Source organism: Coffea arabica, chromosome 3c, assembly GCF_036785885.1.
Source record: "Coffea arabica cultivar ET-39 chromosome 3c, Coffea Arabica ET-39 HiFi, whole genome shotgun sequence".
Classification (NCBI taxonomy): Eukaryota; Viridiplantae; Streptophyta; class Magnoliopsida; order Gentianales; family Rubiaceae; genus Coffea; species Coffea arabica.
In genome coordinates this window covers 37,539,523-37,562,821 of record NC_092314.1, presented here as the reverse complement: position 1 = coordinate 37,562,821, position 23,299 = coordinate 37,539,523, and the positions used below count along the sequence as shown (strand labels likewise).

At 34.3% G+C, this 23,299-nt stretch overlaps 3 protein-coding genes across 3 annotated transcripts; all 3 read left to right on the top strand.

Moving 5' to 3' along the window:
• The first annotated feature begins 3,720 nt into the window (after window positions 1-3,720).
• On the top strand, window positions 3,721-6,101 carry LOC113735009 (L-type lectin-domain containing receptor kinase IV.1-like). Its single transcript, XM_027261883.2, has one exon. It carries the CDS (start codon window positions 3,797-3,799, stop codon window positions 5,786-5,788), a length of 1,992 nt encoding a protein of 663 aa, XP_027117684.1. The 5' UTR covers window positions 3,721-3,796; the 3' UTR covers window positions 5,789-6,101.
• A 4,031-nt stretch (window positions 6,102-10,132) lies between these two features.
• LOC113735008 (L-type lectin-domain containing receptor kinase IV.1-like) lies at window positions 10,133-12,449 on the top strand. Its single transcript, XM_027261882.2, has one exon. The coding sequence runs from the start codon at window positions 10,256-10,258 to the stop codon at window positions 12,302-12,304; it is 2,049 nt and encodes a 682-aa protein (XP_027117683.1). The 5' UTR covers window positions 10,133-10,255; the 3' UTR covers window positions 12,305-12,449.
• Window positions 12,450-20,619: 8,170 nt separating this feature from the next.
• On the top strand, window positions 20,620-22,971 carry LOC113735007 (L-type lectin-domain containing receptor kinase IV.1-like). Its single transcript, XM_027261881.2, has one exon. It carries the CDS (start codon window positions 20,738-20,740, stop codon window positions 22,769-22,771), a length of 2,034 nt encoding a protein of 677 aa, XP_027117682.1. The 5' UTR covers window positions 20,620-20,737; the 3' UTR covers window positions 22,772-22,971.
• Window positions 22,972-23,299: the final 328 nt, after the last annotated feature.

Below are 23,299 nucleotides of genomic sequence, written 5' to 3'. Positions count from 1 at the left end.
AGTAATAATTGTTAGTATATGTGTGTATATATATATATATAATAAATTAGATGAATATTAAATGTGTTAGGACAACCATTAGAAAAATCCTTTAATAAAACAACTTTTTCAAATTATTTTTTAAATTTTTGTAGAAAAATGTACGACCACGATTTAATGTGTGTAGAATAAAAATAATCAAGAAATAGATTTGTGAAAAGCTAAAAAAATTAAAATAATGACAATCCAAACAAGGTCTAATTTGGTAACTAAATTGAATTGTTTAGATAAGTTATTATTTTAAAATTTTTTAATTACATTAGAAAAACTTGTGCTTTACATCATAAATACATTGTTGGTATATCAATGTTTGTTAATGTACTCCCCTTGATTATTAATGTAATCCCCTTGATCTTTTAATTTGTGAAAATAAATAAAAATACTTAGACTTTTAATTTTAGTTACAATCTCACAATAAAATAGTGGTTGAAATGCAATAACAGATAGAAAGATTGAGTAGGGATATTCTTGCTCAATTGACATTGTAGACAAGTATTTAGGGAAAATTTTGATAAATAATTATTATTTTAAAAAATATTTATAATTACATTGTACACATTCGTATTATACATCATAACTCCTTGATTTTTTTTTATTTGTGTGAATAAACAAAATACTAAAAATTTTAATTTCAATTACAATCTCAAAACAATATCGTAGGTAGTAAGATTGAATAAGGATATTATTACCTAACTAACTAGTAGATAAGTATAAAAAAAGGGAATATTGATAAATAATTGGGCGCTAATAACAATTTTCTAGTGGACAAAAAATGTGAATATGGAGAATTTTTTTTCTTTTCAATGAATATGGACAGAGTGAGAAAGTCAAATGGCCGAAATGAAAACACAAATTTGGTATCTGGCTAGATATCAAATTTGAAAATACAAATTCCAGATTCTTCTGATAGAGGATATCGAGCTGGATATTTTTTAGTACTACTTCAAGAAGGTTCCACATTCCTCTGATGTCTCATTTAGACCCATCTCAAATTTGAATTGCATCATTATCGAGTTGGACCTGACAATAGCCTGTACCATGTTCTTGGACATCAGCCTTCAAAGTTTAACCTTGTAGCCATAGACTGTCAACGGTTTCCGGAAAGAAAGATGTTAACTGAAGTTGTATGCCAAAAAAAAAAAAAAAAAAGTGAACCAGTGAACCGGACGATCAAACCGATCGAACCGACTAAACCGGTCAAACCACAAACCGATCCCTTCTCCGGCTCACTGGCCAGTCCGATTTTAAAAACATTGGAAAAAAGTGCTCTTAAAGAGAGAGAAAAAAGTCAGGATGTTCAATTTGATTAGGCTGATTTATACTCGTGCTTGTTCCACTTTAGTTTCCTTTTCTATCCCTATAGCTTCACTGGTGGAAACAAGAAAGGACACATGTGGGGTCAGGTCTTGTGGTAAATCTCTCAACTGTTCTTCAGCAACTAGTGTACGGACGCTCATAGTGCAAACCTTTAGCGACCGTTGTGTCTGCCTTTTTCAAAATTCTTTGAAACGTGACACTGCCGGTCCCACAAGTAAGACTTCAAGCTTTTCAACTTGCCGAAGGGTGAAGGTCAAAACTCAAAAGTAGACAAGATCATCCATTTAAGTCTGATGGAATTAAACTAACCTATCATATTTATTTATTTTTTATTATTTTAATTTCTTGTTTTGGGGTCCTATTTATTTATAGTTTGGATATTAGTATAGAAAATTTCAACTTAATTTGAAGTAAGTTTCAATTAACAATTGTAGTTGTTTAGAAAATTTAAAAATCTATAAGTACTACTAGTATGGTAGATTATGACTTAAAAGGCTGAATTGAATCTTGAAGAGTTCATTGAGTTAAATTGTGAGATAAAGAGAAAGTCTCTAAATTGATATTTGGAAATTGTCGTAAATGAAATGTTATGACTTGATATTGTTATTATTGAATTTTGAGTTAATAAAATTATTGACTATTTATCGTGTATTTATTCTCCTCCTTTTCTCACACATTTTTATACATGTTAAAATTACTTTCGCTATGCATGATTTTATTGTGCCAACAAGCGGTATAAGCGATCTAGGCTTTGATCTTGGGGCTTGTTCATAAAATTAATGTATGGATCCATATTATTTCTATCTTTGATGGTAAAAGCAATTTTGATGTTTGGAAATGGATGATGAAGACTTTTTTTGAACTATTGGACTTTGGGATATTATTCAAAAGGGATTCATAGAACTTGTAGAAGGCATGAAATTATCAAGCGACGCAATTAAAAAAGTTAGAGAGGAACAGACACATAGATTGTAAGGCATTCCACTATCTCAGTACCCAACTCTAGTTGTATCTAGCTAAAAAATTTATACATGCAAAGACGACTAAGAAGGTTTGAAATTTTTGATAAATTCTTATTGTGGTCATGGTGGAAAAGACATTTATGACGAGCAAGAGAAAACAGAATTTTTTTGATGAGACAAATAAAAAAAATTGCAGAAGTTGTGGGTGTACATAAAGATTAAGAATTTGTTCAAAAGGAAATTTTAGAAGTGATTGAGAAAGAAAGCAACATTATTGATGAAATGAAATATGTGCTGAAAGATCATGGCGTTGTAGAAATTCTTGATTCTATGGGAGTTGATGAATTATTTGAAAAAGAATATCAAACAGTTGAATTGATTGATATCAATTGTAGGATGGGCAAATTAAAATTGTAAATTGCTAAAAGTGACGGGATTGTTTGTGTTGACAAGTTAGGGCTTGCTGAAAATATCAGTGGTGACAACTATGATTTGTGAATTTGAAAAATTTTGTTGGTGACATAGATGAATTAAATTTTGAAGTGTAATGGGTCATCATATTTGACGTTTTTGACGAAATGATCATGTCAAGAAATTATTCCAAAAGTATGAGTTTTCCAAAAGTGATCATGACAAAAAGATTAGTTATAAGTAGGCGTTTCACATCATTTATACAGTGACAGAGTTGTTCATGAAGATTCAAGTTCGCGATAGAATTGGAAATGATCATAATGAAGAGCTTAATTTAAGAGAGAAAATGATGAAATCAAACTAAGGCATCCTATTTGTTTATTGTTTTAATTTCTTGTTTCGATGTCCCGTTTATTTAGTTTGCACATTAGTTTAGGAAATTCCAAATCAATTCCATGTAAGTTTTGATTTACAATTGTGTTTGTTTAGGAAGTTCAACAATTTATAAATAATGCTAGTGTAGAAGATTATTACGTGAAAAGTTGATTTGAATTTTGAAGAGTTCTTGAATTGTGAGATATAAGAAAAGTTTCTAAGTTGATATTTGTGAGTTGTCATAAGGAAAATGTTATGACTTGATATTGTTATCATTGAATTTTGAATTAATAAAATTATTGAGTATTTATTATATGCTTATTCTCCTTCCTTTTTCACATATTTTTCTATATATTAAAATTACTTTTCAGTGTACCTAATTTTTCGTGCCAACAAAGTCAACTAACAAGAAATTTGGACATATCAAAAGCACAATAATTTCAATAAGATGAAAGGAGAATATAGAACCACCGTATAATTTAAAAAGACCACTTGCGTGGTGGCCCAAATCCCTTAAAAGAAGGTGTAACGTGGCTACGATACCTACCTGCTTGTCATTTGCATTAGTTAAAAAGCAGTCAAAGTGTGTGTGAGAAATTAGAAAGGAGCGTGGAGAAATTGCAACGCTAGACAATATGATATAAGCTACTAAATTAAGAAGAGTTTGGCAATTGGCATCCAACTCTTTAGTCATGACATTGAAACTAGGAACAGCAGTCTTAGCCTATTTTCTACTTCCCATCGCAGCTGGTGCAGCAGCTTCTGATGATGCTGGGTTCATCTTTCAAGGATTTCAACAATCAAATCTAAGCCTGGATGGATTAGCCACGGTAACCAACAATGGCCTCCTACGAATAACCAACACCACCATATCACAAACTGGGCACGCCTTCTATCCTAATCCTATCAACTTCAAGAGCACATCTAATAGTTCAGCTTTCTCCTTTTCCACCCAATTTGTGTTTGCTATAGTACCCGATCTCTCAGGCTTAACTGGTACCGGAATGGCTTTCGTGATTGCACCAACAAGAAACCTCACAAAAGTGCCTGACTCGCAGTTTATCGGCCTCTTCGATAACAGCACCAATGGAAATCAAACAAATCACGTCTTTGCTGTGGAGCTTGACACTTACCAAAACCAAGATTTTGGAGATATCAATGACAACCATGTCGGTATTGATATTAACTCTGTGATCTCCAAGGTATCCATGCCAGCGAGTTACAAAGCTAATAACAAGGATTCATTTGAAAACTTAACTCTTATCAGCGGTCAACAGATGCAACTTTGGGTGGAATACGATGGGATGGATAGGAGAATCGATGTTACATTAGCTCCAATAGCTGCTGCCAAACCACATACTCCTCTTCTGTCTTTGAGATATGATCTTTCGCCAATTTTAAAGCAAACCATGTATGTTGGCTTTTCTGCAGCCTCTAGTCCACTCGAAATAGGAACATCTCATTTTATACTTGGATGGAGCTTCAAGATGAATGGTGTTGCACAAGCTATTGATCTCTCCCAGCTCCCCAAGCTTCCTCGGTTTGGACATAAGAAAGTGTCTAAATTTTTCACAGTGGGATTGCCCCTGATTTGCATTACTTTTTTATTAATACTAATATCTGGAGTGGCTTATTATCTAAGGAGAAAGTGGAAGTTTGCAGAAGTGCTAGAAGAATGGGAGCTAGCTTACGGACCTCACAGGTTCAAGTACAAAGATTTATACATTGCCACCAAGGGGTTCAGAGAACAAGAGCTGTTGGGAGAAGGCGGATTTGGCAGGGTCTACAAAGGCGTCATGCCAACAAACAGGGTTGAAGTTGCTGTCAAGAAGGTCTCTCATCATGCAAGGCAGGGAATGAGAGGATTTATTGCAGAAATCATCAGTATAGGACGCTTGCACCATAGAAATTTAGTACCGCTCTTGGGTTATTGCCGGCGTAAAGGAGAGTTACTTTTGGTATATGAATTCATGTCCAATGGTAGTCTAGACAGATTTCTGTTCAACCAACCAAAGCGTACTCTCAACTGGAACCAAAGATTTCGAGTCATCAAAGGTGTGGCGTCAGCATTACTCCATCTACACGAAGAATGGGAGCAAGTAGTGATCCACCGAGATGTCAAAGCCAGTAATGTATTGTTAGATGGTGACCTGAATGGAAGATTGGGAGATTTCGGCCTGGCAAGGCTATACGATCATGGAACTCTGCCTCAAACCACCCATGTAGCGGGATCTTTTGGGTACCTTGCCCCTGAGTATAGTAGGACAGGGAGGGCCACAACGAAGACTGATGTATATGCTTTTGGGGCCTTTTTGCTAGAGGTTGCATGTGGGAGAAGGCCAATAGATCCCCGAGCAGTACCAGAAGAGAGTATCATTTTGGTTGATTGGGTATTTTTGTGCTGGAAAGAAGGGGATATTCTCCAAGCAGTTGATCAAAAGCTGGGTGCTGAGTATGTGAAAGAGGAAGCAGAATTGGTGTTGAAACTAGGCTTGTTGTGCTCTCATTCAGAACCAAATCTTAGGCCAAGTATGAGGCAAGTTCTATTGTACTTGGACGGATCAGTTGCCCTGCCAGATTTATCATCACTGGCCATGAGGGGTTCTACCGTTGGTTTTGACGTTTCCACAGACAAATGTTTTTCACATTCTGTTGCAGACTATCTTCTCTCTGATGGTCGGTAATTAAGATGCTTTTCTTTCTGATTTATTAATTTTTTGTAAAAAAAGAGCTTCTACTCCTGTACTTATTTTGTTTGGTGCATTTTCTGGCATATCTGTTATATTTTTCCTCTGTTTCTACCCACCAGAACCCCCAGTTCTCTCTCTTTAGTAGTGTGGCAGATCTCATATATGTAAGGTTAAAATGTTGTTAGTTAATTCTTTTCTCCTTTCTGTATAATCTATTATCTAGTTTCAATAAGTCTTGTAAAAAGATTCATTAATAGTTGAGAATAAGAGCAAAGATAGCCAAGAGCACAGGAGCTTCACCCATCAACTGACCAAAGCTCGAAAGCATTTGGTTTTTTATTCAAGGACTCACATTATTGTCACGTGTTGAAGAACTCGTGCTCTATACTTGGTAGAAATTGTTAATCTCTTTCAATAACACAACTCAGATTTATTGCATGGAAACTGGTATTTGGATGTTGCACAATAATATCTTACAAATCATCAAAAAGTACTGAACAATTCTTAGGATCAGAGGTCTCACATGTTTCAATTCAAATCAATTTTTTCTTATGATGTAAACAAACGAATGCATGATGTAAATGGATTTAGATAGGATGTAAAGTATAAACAAGTGGGAATGCGGCGTAAAGAGATAGAAAATGACGATTCTATTTTCAACCAATTTCAGCTAAAACTTATGAGGGGAAAATCCTTCAATCCTAGCGTGCACGGTCTTGATTTGAAAGCAAGTCGTTTTACAGCATCTTGACGGAAGACTGTGGACAATTCTTTAATTAGTTTACTAAGTCAGTCGTCAGACTACAAAGTCAATCTGGTGGGGGCCAAAAGATTTAACGTGGCGGTTTCCCATCGGCCCAATCTTGATGCATTTCTGCTTCCATCCCTGACCTTGTTTTCTAGCCATCAGCTTTGATACATCTATATTTATTTTATACTATGAGAGAGGAATTTGTTGGTGGAAGAATAATAAGGAAATTATTGCTCCTTGTCAAATCTTCCAAAGCCAAGCTCCGTGATTTTCTAGTAATTATTTGTAGATGTGGACTTCCATTCAATCTTTGATTTCTAGAAAAATTAACACAAAAAATTCAGTGTGCTGGGTCCCATCCCACGTCCCTTTTTTTTTTTTTTATCAGCAACGATACATTTGTATAATTTACTCTATCCTAATCTAGGGGGAAGGGAAAGCCTAAGAAGGCTGTGGCAGAGGGTTAGTGGACATACAGACTCAACTAGATCAAGGGAATATTCTGACACAACTCTTAGATTTTTTTTAACTGCAGGTGAGATTTGAATCCTCACTTACAGCCCAAGCCCAAGGAGAGACTACATCCCACGTCCATTTCCATTCTTTAAAAAATGTCTCCCCCGTGCTCAATTACCTACCAAGTCATAATTTTGACTGTTTTTTCAACTGTTCTTTTACAGGTGTTGATTTTTATTCATATTTTGTTATTTATATGTCCAAGAAGAAAACAATCCAAATACTCAACAGTAACATTAAATATTAAGAAAACAATAATTAAAGTTCAATCTGAAAATCAAAGTATTACAAAATCTTTACATAAAAATTGGGTAGCTTGAAAATTAAACACAACTAAAGCCATGCTTGATAAAACTAAAGTCTAGAATCTTAAAATTTGAAATATGAAAATTAAGTGTTAAAAATATTAAATTGCGAAATTGATAAAGCTATTTTTGTTTAATAACTAACTGAATTATAGCACTGAATTGAAATATCACACAAATATTATACTTTAAAAATTATCTTTATTTGTATACTCAGAAAGCCCCCGCGTGAATGGTTCAACAGTAGCCACCTCTCACAGGGACCGATAAGTCCCGAGTTCGAGCCTCCGCTCTGCTGGATTCCTCCGCGCACTTAACGTGCTAGGGTCGGGTTGGGGTGCCTGGCCCGGGCCGCAGGGAATTAGTCGGGCCCCGTAAGGATTGATCGGGACACCTTGTGTCGACAAAAAAAAAAAAAAAAAAGTATACTCAGAGAGAAAGGAAAACATGCATGTGCGCGTGTGTATGTGTGAAAGAGAGAGAATAATGAATCAATTGAAACATGGGATTTAAGTGCATGTATTTATGTGTAAGAGTGTGTGTGCGCCAAATAGACAAAGAGCAAATGCCATTTTTTTTTGGTGTAAGAACATGTGTGAGAATGTGAGAGACATAGTGTATGTAGTGAGAAAATTCAGTAAAAAATGTCCACTTAAAATTTTATACACAAATTAAGTAGTGCTTAATTTATTAAATGATAAGGCAATTAAATTATCAAATATGCTAAATGAAAAAATTGTCAGCATTAAGTAGAGTTATCAAACTGGCCTAAATGAACAGTCCAATCTTGGACAAGGTTAAGATTTGATGTATCAATACTATTATTTTTTTTTCAAACAAAACTCACCAAACCCCATGTATTTACTGAAATTTTGATTCTCCATACATTCAAGATATTCAAGATCTTCTCTTTCCACAGAGTCCAAAAATACATGAGCGTGCCAATAGACAATTGAGTGAAATCCTGTTTTCAGAATGTGTCAATGTATCAATACTATTAGGCATGCCATTTAGAGGAGAAAAAATAATTAACTATATATTTAGTGCTCACATACGTGCATGTGTGTGTGTGTTTATATGTGTATGTATGTACCCATGTACATAAGAAAAATGCATACGAATGTATATATATATATATGTGTGTGTACGTGCTGTGCACATATACATATACATATATATATATATATACATATGCATATATACACACATACATACAAATCGTCCAAAGAACAAGACCCTTTTCGAATAAATCAATTCATTTGAAATCGTGCGGAACTACTCTCTTTCCTATTCAAAGATTAGCCCCTGGCTTTATGTTTTCACATCAAGAATTATTTGCAAACGAAGAGATGTACATATCACCTTTTCTTTTATACATATCTCTTAACAGATTTGGTAGTAAAATCAGCCCTCTGTCAACTAAACTGCGTAAAATGTTGACTACAATCCCAGACAGCAAACTTTTTATTCTAGCCTTACATTTGTAAGCCACAAAACAAATAATTTAATATTCCAAAGTGAAAAAAAGGAGAACTGGAACATGTGTCCCTCATCACGTGGAAGACCAACATAATCTATCCATACTATATTAAAAGCACCATTGTGATTTGGTAAGTTTGTTATTTAGTTTTTCTTTCCTAAAATTCCCTTATTAGATATAAATGTAATCCTAAGTATTACTGGGGCTTTTTATTGCTACCAGCCTTCAAATTTTGTTTTAGAAATAGAATTCCTTATACAATAGAGATTGATTTGGAAAGATTATAGGTTTACTTGAAAACTTTTTCCTTTAAAATTTAATGACCAAACATTTGCTAGGCCACAGTCTTAAAAATCTTAACTAACTTCATGTATATCAGCCTTTTTAACTTTTTATAGATTCAATGTCCCGTTACATGATATTACTCTAAACAATATTCAAATACATAAGATAGTTTATACAAAGAGCGTACATAGACATGTTAAATTTAGTTCAAATTAATCCCTCAAAGTCATAATTTTTGTTTTTCTTTTCCGTGATGTTACTGATTCAAAAAGATATGTCCAAAGATGGATTTTGTTGACATATGTGTAATTCTAAATTAATATCAATAGAATAAGTGACCCCTTAATGATTATATTATGTTCCAAAGTCCTTTTCTATTCTTTTTGTGGTTATTCATGTAACATTGGCCTTTAAATTTCATCTAGGAAAAATAAACTTGCTAAAGTAAATTTCAGTAGAGTTTAAAAATAGATTATAGAATTAGTGAAGAACGAGAAAAAAACTTTGGGTGGATAATTTAGAAATAAACATGAATTAGAAAACAAAATTTATGTAAATTGATTTTACGTGGAATAAATAATTGTGGAGAAATAAAAGAAAGGGGAAAACATTGACCAAAAATAAAGATAGATTGAATGGATCACCAATGTGATTTAGTAATTTGGCAATTTAGGTTTTTTTCTCAACAGTACCTTTGCCATAGACTCTAATTATAATTAATTACGCACGTTCTCTTATACTAGTTACAATAATGCCATCGTGGTTGTAATTTTCTTTGGCACCTTGTAACACTAACGTCATTGTTTAAACAGTAGTCATCCTTTTTCACAATTAAATTGATCATTAATGTCTTAGTTGATGCTGAATAAAAGTACAAACAAGCTATTCAAATGATGTAAGCTTACTTTACGCAAATAACGTGCTTTAGTCATTAATTTTTGTGTTCCCACTTAACATTTTGAACCATTGGAAATCCGAATGAACGGCGAAAGAAAACTCGTTCAAGGTATCAATTGATGTCGTGGGAACCACTGACTATTAGCCGGTTGTATTAGTTTGTATTCAAAGTAATGAAATACAATAACAAGTCAGCTAATGACTCGTCATTGTAGCATGATCCAGCCATGTCATTGAAACTAGTAACAGCAATCTTAGCTTGTTTTCTGGTTCACACGGCACCTAGCGCAGCAGCTTCTGATGATGGGTTCATCTATCAGGGATTTCAGTCATCAAATCTAAGCCTGGATGGATCAGCCACAGTCACCAACAATGGCCTCCTACGGATAACTAACAACACCAAATCACAAAGTGGGCATGCCTTCTATCCTAATCCCATCAACTTCAAGAGCACATCTAATAGTTCAGCTTTCTCCTTTTCCACCCAATTTGTGTTTGCTATAGTACCCGATGTCCCAGGCGTGATTGGTCCGGGAATGGCTCTTGTGATTGCACCAACAAGAAACCGTACAGAAGGGCCTATGTCGAAGTTCTATAGTATGGAAAGTCTCGGCCTCTTTGATAGAAACACCGATGGAAATCAGACAAATCACGTTTTCGCTGTGGAGCTTGATACTTTTCAGAACTCAGATTTGGGAGATATTAATGCCAATCATGTTGGTATTGATATTAACTCTGTGAGGTCCAAGGTATCAAGGCCAGCAAGTTACCAAGCTAATAACAAGAATTCATTTGACAGCTTAACTCTTAGCAGCGGTCAATCGATGCAACTTTGGGTGGAATATGACGGGGTGGATAGGAGAATCGATGTTACGTTAGCCCCAGTAGCGGCCACCAAACCACATACTCCTCTTTTGTCTTTGACATATGACCTTTCGCAGATTTTAGTGCAAAACATGTATGTTGGCTTTTCTGCTGCCACTAGCCCAGTAGAAAGAGGAACATCTCATTTTGTACTTGGATGGAGCTTCAGGATGAATGGTGTTGCGCAAGCTCTTGATCTCTCTCAGCTCCCCAAGCTACCTCGGTCTGGACATAAGAAAGTGTCTAAATTTTTCACCGTGGGATTGCCCCTGATTTGCTTACTTTTGTGGTTAGTACTAACATATGGAGTAGCTTATTATCTAAGGAGAAAGTGGAAGTTTGCAGAATTGCTGGAAGAATGGGAGCTAGCATATGGACCTCACAGGTTCAAGTATAAAGATTTATACATTGCCACCAAGGGGTTCAGAGAAAAAGAGCTGTTGGGAGAAGGTGGATTTGGCAGGGTCTTCAAAGGCGTTATGCCAACGAACAAGGTTGAGGTTGCTGTCAAGAAGGTCTCTCATCAAGCAAGACAGGGAATGAGAGAATTTGTTGCAGAAATCGTCAGTATTGGTCGCTTAAGCCATAGAAATTTAGTACCGTTCTTGGGTTATTGTCGGCGTAAAGGAGAGTTACTTTTGGTATACGAGTTCATGCCCAACGGTAGTCTAGACAAGTTTTTGTATGACCAACCCAAATATACGCTCCACTGGAGCCAAAGATTTCATGTCATCAAAGGTGTAGCATCAGGATTATTCTATCTACACGAAGAATGGGAACAAGTTGTGATCCACAGAGATGTAAAAGCCAGTAATGTACTACTGGATGGTGACCTGAATGGAAGATTAGGCGATTTCGGCCTGGCAAGGCTATACGATCACGGGACTCTCCCTCAAACCACCCATGTAGTAGGATCTCCTGGCTACCTTGCTCCTGAGCATAATAGGACAGGGAAGGCCACAACGAGAACTGATGTATATGCTTTTGGGGCATTTTTGCTAGAGGTTGCCTGTGGAAGAAGGCCTATAGAACCCCGAGCAGCACCAGCAGAAAATTTCATTTTGGTTGATTGGGTATTTTCTTGCTGGAAGGCAGGCAATGTTCTCCAGGCGGTTGATCAAAGGCTACGCACCGAATATGTGAAAGAGGAAGCAGAATTGGTGTTGAAACTAGGCTTGTTGTGCTCTCATTCAGAACCGCAGAGTAGGCCAAGTATGAGGCAAGTTCTGCTGTACTTGGAGGGATCAGTTGCCCTGCCAGAATTATCATCACTGCCCATGGGCGTTTCTGCTGTTGGTCTTGGCTTCGCCCATCCTGCTGGCTTTGAACATACTACATCGTCATTTGCATCTTCCACAGACAAAAGTTTCTCACATTCTGTAGTAGACTCTGTTCTCTCTGGCGGTCGGTAACTTTACTAAATTTAGGGAAATAAAAGTGCTTATTTTGTTGAGTGCATTTTTACTATCTTTCTACCCAGGAGAGCCCCTTGTACTGTTTATTAGTGTGGCATCTCAAATATGCAATGTTGTAATATTGAAGCCTTTTCTTTTCCCCTTTTCTGTGTTTTCCGTTTTCTAGTTTCTGTATGTCTTGTAAAAAGATTGATTCATGTAGAACTCGAATTTAAAATTCTAGTAATAATAAATATATGCAGGGTTACAGAATTGAAAAGAGAATATAATTATTCAAAATATTTATTTGGGATAATGAGAAAGGAATAAACGCGACTCACTATCTGGTCCTTTAGTCCAAAACGACTCACATTTTTGTCCCATACTGAACAACTCAATGGATCTTTTCAATTCTTTGGCACTTCATTGAGCTTTTCGTGCATTAGTCATGCTTCTTGATTGCTAGAATTTAATTGTTAGTTTCTGTTAAATGTTCCATCAAATTTCAAAATTAGCTTGATAACGATTTTCTGTGAGCTCATTATACATATATATATATATATATATATATATATGTATATGTTGAAGAAGAGCTAAGGAAAGAAGAATGAACTTCATAGTGTAATCAAAGAAAGGGACCGTTTACTACCAAAGTCCTTGGACACATACAATCTGGATTTTAATGCATTTCTACAAGCCTAGTCAAGCTCGCTGTTGACTGACAATTACAGAAACCCTTAATCCCTAACGTGCACGGTCTTAATCAGTGTTTTGAAAACTGGACCGGGCCGGCCGGTTGGACCGTGAACCGGTCATGGCTCCGGTCCGGTTCTATCCTACAGTTGACCAGGTTAGAAAACCGGTTAAACCGTGAAAACCACCGGACCGGATTGAACCGGCGGTTTCCGGTTTTCGAGATTTCCTTTTTTTTTTTTTTTTTTTTTTACGTTTTGCAAAATGCAACTATCAAGATTCGAACTCAAGACCTTTGTAATAAAAGACCAATGTAGTAACCATTGCACCATCACATCTTATTAGTTTTTTTTTTATAACTTATTTATATAAAACAAAAACTCATATTTTTTTTTCATTTTTTTAACAAAATCTAATCATCTCATGGCTCTTTCTTTTTAATTTTCAACACACACACACACACACTCTCTCTCTCTCTCTCTCTCTCTCTCTCCTCTTTTTTTTGTCACTCTCTTTTTAATCAAACCACTTTATTTTTAATTTATTGATGTTTTCTTCCATCTTTTAATTTTATTTTTTTCCATTAAATTGAAAAAGGTTAAAAAAGAATTATTTTTCTTTAACCCAAATTATTTAATGCCACAACCACTCACTTTTATCTCATTTTTTATTTCTTATCAAGTTTGCATTTCTATTTTCGATTTTCTTGACTTCTTTCGAACTCCAAAATTCCTTTTTTAAATTGCAATATTTAAATCCCAAAACGTAAATTAAAATTTAAGTTCACAAAATCTAAATTCTCATAGACATGAATTTTGTATAATTTTAAAATATTATGATATTTTTGGGTTAGATCTAAGATTTTTTTGGTAGATATAATTGAAATTGAAATGAAATTTATTTGTTTTAACTTATAATTTAAAAATTTTATTTTTAAAAAATCAAGTTATTCAAAAATAGTAAACTTTTCATCATATAATGTATTAAATTAGTCCATTACATGTCTTATTTTGTGAATAAATATTTATATAAATTATTTTTTTTAAAATTCATTGAACAGAGGTTGAATCGGTCCGACCGGTTGAATCTCGACCCTTTCACGTCACCGGTTCAATTAACGGTCCGATTTTTAAAACATTGGTCTTAATTTGAACGTATTCCATGGTACAAAGCACTTGTCATTTTACAGCATCTTGACGGAGGAATGTAGAAATTTCTTTAATTAGTTTGATAAGCCCGTCTTCGGACTACAAAAATTCCTCTACATATGAAAGGCAATCTGAGGGGACCCAAAGGGAAAAAAAAATCAATTTGGCAAGTTCTTATTAGGAGTGTGTAAAATCGAAAAATTCGATTTATCAATTGAATTCGAATTGAATTCGGAATTTTCGAAATCAGTAATTCGGAATTTTGCATTGAATTCAGAATTTTCGATTTCGAATTAAGCGAATTTGGTTCGAATTCGGTATTGGAGTTTTTGAAATCGGAATTTTCAATTTCGAATTCATAATTCGAAATCGAAATTTCCGATTTCAATTTCGTTTTATTATATATATTAATATACATTTATTTATATATAATAATAATATTTTTTATTTCAATTTCCTTTTATAAATATATATAATAATTATAATAATATTTTTATTTCAATTTCATTTTATAATATATATTTATATATAATAATATTTTTTATAATATATGTAATATAAAATTTATATTATATAACAATACATCTAACACAAAAGAAAAAAAAAGGGGAAAAAGGTTTCCGAAGAAAAAAGTTTCCGAATTCGGTGAATTTGGAATTGACTGAATTCCGAATTGAATTCGGAATCGAAATCGAAATTGGAACTGGTGAATTTGAAATCGAAATCGGTCAATAATTTCTATGCCAAAATTTCAAAAAATTTTGAATTTAAACTTCCGAATTCGAATTCGTTGCACTGCCCTAGTTCTTATTCTACACAATCTTGAAATATCTCCTACTCTAGCTTCCACCCCAGGTCTTGTTTTCTAGTGGTAATTAGTTGGTGTTGATTTGTATTCTACCTTTTTTTTCAAAAGATAAATAATAAAACTTACATCATTCTCTTTTTTTTCGATAACGATAACATTTGTATAATCTAATCTATCATATTCTACAGGTAAGAGAGCCTAAACAAACTGTGTAATAAACTAGAGAATATACAAATTTGATTAGATCAAAGAGGTATTCTGACACCTCTTTTAAATTTTTTTTACTGCACGTCGAATTCAAACTCCCAACCTACAGCCTAATAAAAAAGGGACAAACTTATGACCTGTATCATTCTCATATAACAAAAAATTCTACATGGCGAGTCCCAGGCCACGTCCGCCGCCCAAATTGAATAGGCCCCTTACTCGAGGCCCTACCTTAGTTATGTTTTTCCAACGATTGGTGACAGGTATTGATTTTTATTTAAATTTCTTTTAAAAAAAATTAATAACTAGACTTATATCATACTCATATGTCCAAAAAAAAAAAAAAAATCAAACCAAATACTCAACTATAACATCAAATATTAGGAAAACAATAATTCAAGCACAATCTGAAATTCAAAGCATTACAGATCTTTATATCTATATTTATACTATATTAAAAGCACGAGTTTGAATTAGTGGATTAGTTACATTACATTTTCTTCCCATAATACCCTCACCATAAAATTGAATGACTACATTAACTTCTCAAAGTTGAATGCCTTTTTAATGATTATCGAGGATATTTATGTAATACCAAGGATGAAATTTTATTTTAGTAAAGTAGTTTTCATTCAAATCAATGCCGTGCACGTTAGGGCGCAAGGGTTATCTAGATTTTAATGCACTTGACTGAAAATTGCAGCACCCCTGGAGTCCTAACGTGCACGGTGTTAATTCGAGCCCCTGGTACAAAGCAGGTCATTTTATCACATCTTGCAGATGACCAAAGACTGTAGACAGCTGTTTAATTAGTTGATTAACTAAGCCTTTGGACTCCTAAGATTCCTCTACATTTGAAAGGCAATCTTGCCAGGTCCCATCCAATCTTGAAAAAATCTCACCCCACAGCCCTGACTGCTACCAGTTTATTGTTGCGGTTCTTCCCGGGCGTTGATTTTTCATTGAACTTAAGGGAAGAATCTTACTTCTATGACCAAACAAATTTAATGTGGTTGGTTTCCATTCCATGTCCACATCCTAACCTTGAAAACATCTCCTCCTACTCGAGCTTCCACCCCTGGTACCTGTTTTCTAGTCGTCTTTTGTAGGGCCTAACTTTTAATTATTTTTTTAAAATAATAAGTATAAGGAGGTCATATATAATTTTTAAAATTATAGGAGATTAGATAAAAAAAAATTGCTAAATCATAAGGGAGTGAAGTGTATTTGAATTTTTTTAATAAATAATAAGTATAATTATGTCATGCTTGTATAACAAAAAAAAGAAAAATCAATGTGGTGGGTCTTGTTTCATGTGCACTGCCCAATTTTGTAAAAGTCTCCCTTTCTCGTGCCCACAGCCTGAGTCTCTGTTTTTCCAGCAGTTCTTCATATGTGTTGATTTTTATTCTTTTTTTTTTTTTGAGAAAGTAATACCTAAACTGAAGAGGGAAAAAATGAATCCAAATATCATATATATATATAATAAAGTCGTATTCTCATACTTATCCCTTAATATTTTCTCTTTCCTACATGGCTTAACGAGACGGCAAGTAGTTTCCTACGTGGCTTGCTCCTTTTTTGTTTGGATATATATCAATTTTTATTTCCTATAAAAATTCTTAATATTATATGATTCTTATTTCCTACCCAAAAAATGAACTGGAAAGTAATGCGATATAAATAAAAGAGATATAAATCTCCTCTATTAGATATATAGGAATAAATGATAATATATATTTTTATAGTGTCCTATTCTTTTTTTTTTAACAGTTTCATCATAGATCCTTTTTATTTTAAGATAATCTACCCATATATAGAACAACATACAAACAATCTAGACATGGAAATTAAAGAAAGTTAGCCCGAGAAAGTTTTTACAAGACTCACAGTCTCCATGCATAATTGATGTACAAAGAGAAATGACACTTCATCTGATTGAAAAATTCTGGAAAAGTCCATAAAAAAAATGGAGTGTCATCAACCAAAGAAATAAAATTCCATTAAAGATGAGATAAAACATTAGATATTTGTTGAAGTTTTGGACCCTGAAGGCCCCTACCCGACCCTCCGTCGGTAGTGTCCTCCAATCCAAGAGAAAGGCCTCCGTTCGTAGTGTCCTCCGCTCGTCTTTTTTTTTTAATATATTTCTGCTAATAATTCCTTAATCACAATACATCTCTGCCCAGATGGTGGGGAGTATTTCGTGTGTGGACCCACATCATAGGAGTCCATGCACTTAAAGGACTCAATATAGTAGAGGTGATCTTTTAAGGTCGGTAAAATCTATCTTGATAACGCATTTGTAAATTTATTACGTACATGTTTATATACGTGCATAGTACGGGTCACATAAGATCTTATTTCCTACTCAAAGTTATTTGGACGATTATGGTTTATTTCCTATAGGAATTCTTAATATTATAGGATTCTTATTTCCTACCAAAAATTACGTACTTTAAGCAACTTAAATTAATATAAACATACTTTTAATGTTCTTATCAATATCTCTTTGTATTATTATCAATTCTTATTTCCCATGTCTACACTACATATAGCCTCTAATATATTGATTTCAAGCATCAAATTCATTGTTAGGTATTTTCAGTGCAAGCGGTTGGCATATTAAAGTATCGATTTTTGGTTTCCACTCCTCTTGATTATCAGGTACATCTTCTTTCAATATATATATATATATATATATGTATATATATATATATATATTTTAAAAAGGCATGTTGATCTTCAATTGTAAGAACTTAGTAACATATCTTGAATTTTGTTTTTTTTTTGTTTTATTTTCTATTTATTTTGTATGAAGACATAGGATTTAAACAAGTACTTTCATCGTTATTTTTTCTAATATGTTTGTTAATTGATTTTTGTGATCATATACTACGATGTTTGTTAATTTGCCTTCAGGAAAAACAACCAAAAACAAAAGGCACTGGAAAAGTAATGCGATATAAATACAAGAGACATAAATATTTCTATTAGATATATCTGCAAATTCATTAGTTAATTAAAAGACTCTGGCCATTTACTTAATTATAATCTTTACGTATTGTTGTACACAAACTTGAATGCGATAAATCATTTATTTTTTTTATACTTAGTTATCCTACTTTGCTATCATGCAGTGATAATAGAAAATCAATAAATGCTGATTTGCACGGACAAATCGAGGAGAATGTTCAAACAGAAAAAAACAAAAACAAGTTTTTGAATAGTAGAATATTATTTGATACTATTTACTGCACTTTTTATTTATTTTTAAGTTTTTGAATGTTATGGTATTGTTGAATGTTATTTTTTCTATTTTTTAATTATTATTCACTGAATTAGATGTTCAAATTTATATTATAAGAATACTTTACATTACAATGCGCACATAGTAATATACTTAAGACAAGTTACAATAGATTATACATTAAATATGTATTTTATATCGACATTTTTATAAATTGACTAAAGTTTATTATTTTTCAACGATTTCCGTTCAACAAACGGGTACAAAACTAGTTCAACTATAATATCAAACACTAAGAAAAAATAGTTACAGGGTCTTCTAAAGTTCAAAGTATCATAAAAAATTTTCTGTCAAAAAATTTTTATATTTTCGTGAACACATTTTTTATTATTTTTTTACCTCATATATATCAAATCGCTATGAAAAATCTAGCAATCCAAACAAGGAGAAAAAAAAAGAATCAAGTGAAGTTCAACAAGCATGTATAGGAATGCTGTAGGGGTGCCGCCATCCCCAACCCAATACAATCCTCTCCATTTCTTTAGCCGTCAATCCTTCTCCATGATCAACCACGGTGTTACCGAACAAATAAAGGGTCTTCTGGAAATTTGCCTCAAGAGATCACTTTTAACACCAACCACCTACAATTTATACAAATATGAAATATGAGCAAAATTCCAATACTTAGCACAGTAAGTAATTAAAATTGGGACAGAATAACAGTGCAAAATGTGCCCAAAAATTGCTCTATCATTCAACAAAATTTCAATCTCTTCAACATAGTCAAAAAAATCTTGCACGCTAGGGCATTCAATTTTTTAGATTTGCTTACGCTCCTAATTGTTTCGCATTAGTTCACTTTTCTATCCCTAAAGATTCACTGGGAAAATAAGAAAAGACACGTGGGGTCAAAGTGCTGTAGTCAATCTCTGAGCGTTCTACAGCATCTCGTGTATGCACGCTCTTTGAAACATCGTTTCGGGATTGTCAGGTCAAACTTTATCAGAACTCTTTGAAACATGACACTGCCGGTCCCAGACTGGGGCAGAGCCATTTTGCACCGCTCAGTTTTATAGAATTTTCAGAATAGCCATTTTGCACCTTTTTCTATTGTTGCCTCATTTTTGCCCCCTTGAAATTTGATAATATTCTTTCTAACCCTACAATTGCCCTCCAAAAGTTTTCAAATTTTATTATTATACCACCATCATTTCTATAATGCAACATTAAAATAAAATATATATAATGCTATTTTTATTTTCTTTCTAACAAATTTTATTCGTATAACATTAAACTTTTCATAGCCTTATGAATTACAAGTTAGCAACATTCATTTGCTAGTTTGACTATCAATGCAGTATTTGTCTATTGTATATATGAAAATATACATCTACTAAATGCATAATTTAAATATTGCGCACTATTATACAATTTTTTATGCATAGGTTTATTCATGATTTTATTTTACACCATTAGATGACCTTATCATAATTGCAATTAAAAAAATCTGTAGATAATTCTTTTTAAAATTATTTAATACTGAATAAAGTGGTGTACTCATTGCAAACATTTAGCTATCCCAAAAATCTATAACACATAGTAAACTTATGCTAGCTTTGGGAGATTCTACAATCCTCTTTTGGTATCATACCCTCAAGTTAAATTCACGGTTAGATGGTGAAATAAGTTTTTCGGACCGTTAGACTATATTAACTTGAAAACTTTGAACCACTGCTATCACTAAGAGACAAAAATTAAGGGAATGGCTCCTTAAAGGAAAACAGAATTTTATTTATAATTGCACCATTTGCAAAAAGGAGTATTTGGCACCAAAGGGTTCACAAGATAACATATTTTCCATTTAAATTAACTAATAAAAATTTTGAAACAGACCAAAATAGTTCCTTTTGGATTAGCTATTTTTGGGGATATTTTTGAAAAATTTTACTGTAACAGAATTTTTAGAGTATATTTTTAGAATATATTTTGAAAAATTTAAGAGTTGTAGAGTTTTTAAAATATATTTTGGGATATTTTTTAAACATAAAAAAAATTTAGACTACTTTTTAAAATATCTTTTAAAAATTTTTATAGTATTTAAAAAACTAATTTTTAAAAAACTCAAGGATCCAACAGGTCTATGATATTTTTTTAATGAGACGATGGAGAGTATATAGAACCACCGCACAGTTAAAAAAGACCACTACCGCAGTCAAAGTCTTAAAAAGCAGTCAAAGTCTGTTTGAGATAATAGAAAGGAGTGTGAAGAAATAGCAACGCTAGATATTATGAAATGAGCTACCAAATTAAGAAGAATTTGGCAATTAGCATCCAACTCATTAATCATGTCGTTGAAACCAGTAACAGCAGTCGTAGCCTATTTTTTCGTTCACATCGCAGTTGGTGCAGCAGCTTCTGATGATGTTGGGTTCATCTATCAAGGATTTCAATCATCAAATCTAAGCCTGGATGGATTAGCCACAGTCACCAAAAATGGCCTCCTACGAGTAACCAACAGCATCATATTACAAACTGGGTACGCCTTCTATCCTAATCCCATCAACTTCAAGACCACATCCAACAGTTCAGCTTTCTCCTTTTCCACCCAATTTGTGTTTGCTATAGTACCCGATGTCCCAGGCGTGACTGGTACGGGAATGGCATTCGCGATTGCACCAAGAAGAAAACTTGCACAAGTGCCTTCCTATCCGTTGCTTGGCCTCTTCGATACAAACACCAATGGAAATCAAACAAATCACGTTTTTGCTGTGGAGCTTGACGTTTACCAAGACCAAGATATTGAAGATATCAATGACAACCATGTTGGTATTGATATTAACTCTGTGATCTCCAAGGCATCCGCACCAGCGAGTTACCAAGATAATAACAAGAGTTCATTTGACAACTTAACTCTCATCAGCGGTCAACCGATGCAGCTTTGGGTGGAATACGACGGGGTGGAGAGGAGAATCGATGTAACATTAGCTCCAATGGAGGCTGCTAAACCACATACACCTCTTTTGTCTTTGAAATATGATCTTTCGCCAATTTTACAGCAGACCATGTATGTTGGCTTTTCGGCAGTCTCTAGTCCACTCAAAACAGGAATAACTAATTTTATACTTGGATGGAGCTTCAGGATGAATGGCGTTGCACAAGCTCTTGATCTCTCTCGGCTCCCCAAGCTACCTCGGATTGGACATAAGAAAGTGTCTAAAATTTTCACCACGGGATTGCCCCTGATTTTTGTACTTATGTTGATAATACTAACATCTGGAGTAGCTTATTATCTATGGAGAAAGTGGAAGTTTGCAGAAGTGCTGGAAGAATGGGAGCTTGCTTATGGACCTCACAGATTCAAGTATAAGGATTTATACATTGCCACCAAGGGGTTCAGAGAAAAAGAGCTGTTGGGAGAAGGCGGATTTGGCAGGGTCTACAAAGGCATTTTGACAGCAAACAAGGCTGAGGTTGCTGTCAAGAAGGTCTCTCATCAAGCAAGACAGGGAATGAGAGAATTTGTTGCAGAAATCATCAGTATTGGTCGCTTACGCAATAGAAATTTAGTACCATTCTTGGGTTATTGTCGGCGTAAAGGAGAGTTACTTTTGGTATACGAGTTCATGCCCCATGGCAGTCTAGATAAGTTTTTGTATAACCAGCCCAAGTATATCCTCAACTGGAGCCAAAGAATGCGAGTCATCAAAGGTATAGCATCAGGATTATTATATCTACACGAAGAATGGGAGCAAGTTGTGATCCACAGAGATGTAAAAGCCAGTAACGTACTGTTGGATGCTGAACTGAATGGAAGATTAGGAGATTTCGGCCTGGCAAGGCTATACGATCATGGAACTCTGCCTCAAAGCACCCATGTAGCAGGATCTCTTGGCTACCTTGCCCCTGAGCATAACAGGACAGGGAGGGCCACAACAAGCACTGATGTATATGCTTTTGGGGCCTTTTTGCTAGAGGTTGCCTGTGGAAGAAGGCCAATACAACCACGAGCAGAACCACCAGAGAATATCGTTTTGGTAGATTGGGTATTTTCGTGCTGGAAAGCAGGCAATGTTCTCCAGGCGGTTGATCAAAGGCTACGCACTGAGTATGTGAAAGAGGAAGCAGAATTGGTGTTGAAACTAGGCTTGTTGTGCTCTCATATAGAACCAAAGATTAGGCCAAGTATGAGGCAAGTTCTGTTGTACTTGGAGGGATCAGTTGCCCTGCCAGAATTATCATCACTGGCCATGGGCGTTTCTGCTGTTGGTCTTGGCCCCGCCCATCCTGCTGGCTTTAAAGATATTACATCGTCATTTGCAACTTCCATAGACAAAAGTTTCTCACATGTAGCAGACTCTGTTCTCTCTGGGGGTCGGTAATTAAGATGCTTATCTTTCCCATTTATTAAATTTAGGGAAAAAAAGAGAGAAAAAAAAGGAGCCTCTATTCCTGTACTTATTTTGTTGAGTGCATTTTCTGTCAAATCTTGTCAATTTTTCTTATCTTTCTACCCACTAGAACCCCTTGTACTCTTTATTTCTGTAGCTGAGGTTTCAATATTGCTAGTTTGTTAATTTCATTCAATTCTTCCATCAAACTTCAAAATTAGCTTGATAACAATTTCCTGGATGCTCATTATATGTCTAAGGAGCTATCCATTCAATTTGCCTGGAACAGATAGATGTAAAAGAGGCACAGCATGTTAATCGTCTTACACAAATTTAGTACCATGAATAATACAACTCCAATTGATTGACTCGTTCACTACGCAAGTCTTTGGACTAGCACAATCTGGACTTTAATCCATCCGTATATGCCTAATCAATTAGTTTACTAAGTCTTTGGACTGCAAAGATTCCTCTACATATGAAAGGCAATCTGGCGGGGACCATAAAAGTTCAATGCGG

What these genes read in the sequence shown, in the direction of transcription:
- LOC113735009 (XM_027261883.2), top strand. Translation starts at nt 3,797, where the DNA reads ATGACATTGAAACTAGGAACAGCAGTCTTAGCCTATTTTCTACTTCCC.
- LOC113735008 (XM_027261882.2), top strand. Translation starts at nt 10,256, where the DNA reads ATGTCATTGAAACTAGTAACAGCAATCTTAGCTTGTTTTCTGGTTCAC.
- LOC113735007 (XM_027261881.2), top strand. Translation starts at nt 20,738, where the DNA reads ATGTCGTTGAAACCAGTAACAGCAGTCGTAGCCTATTTTTTCGTTCAC.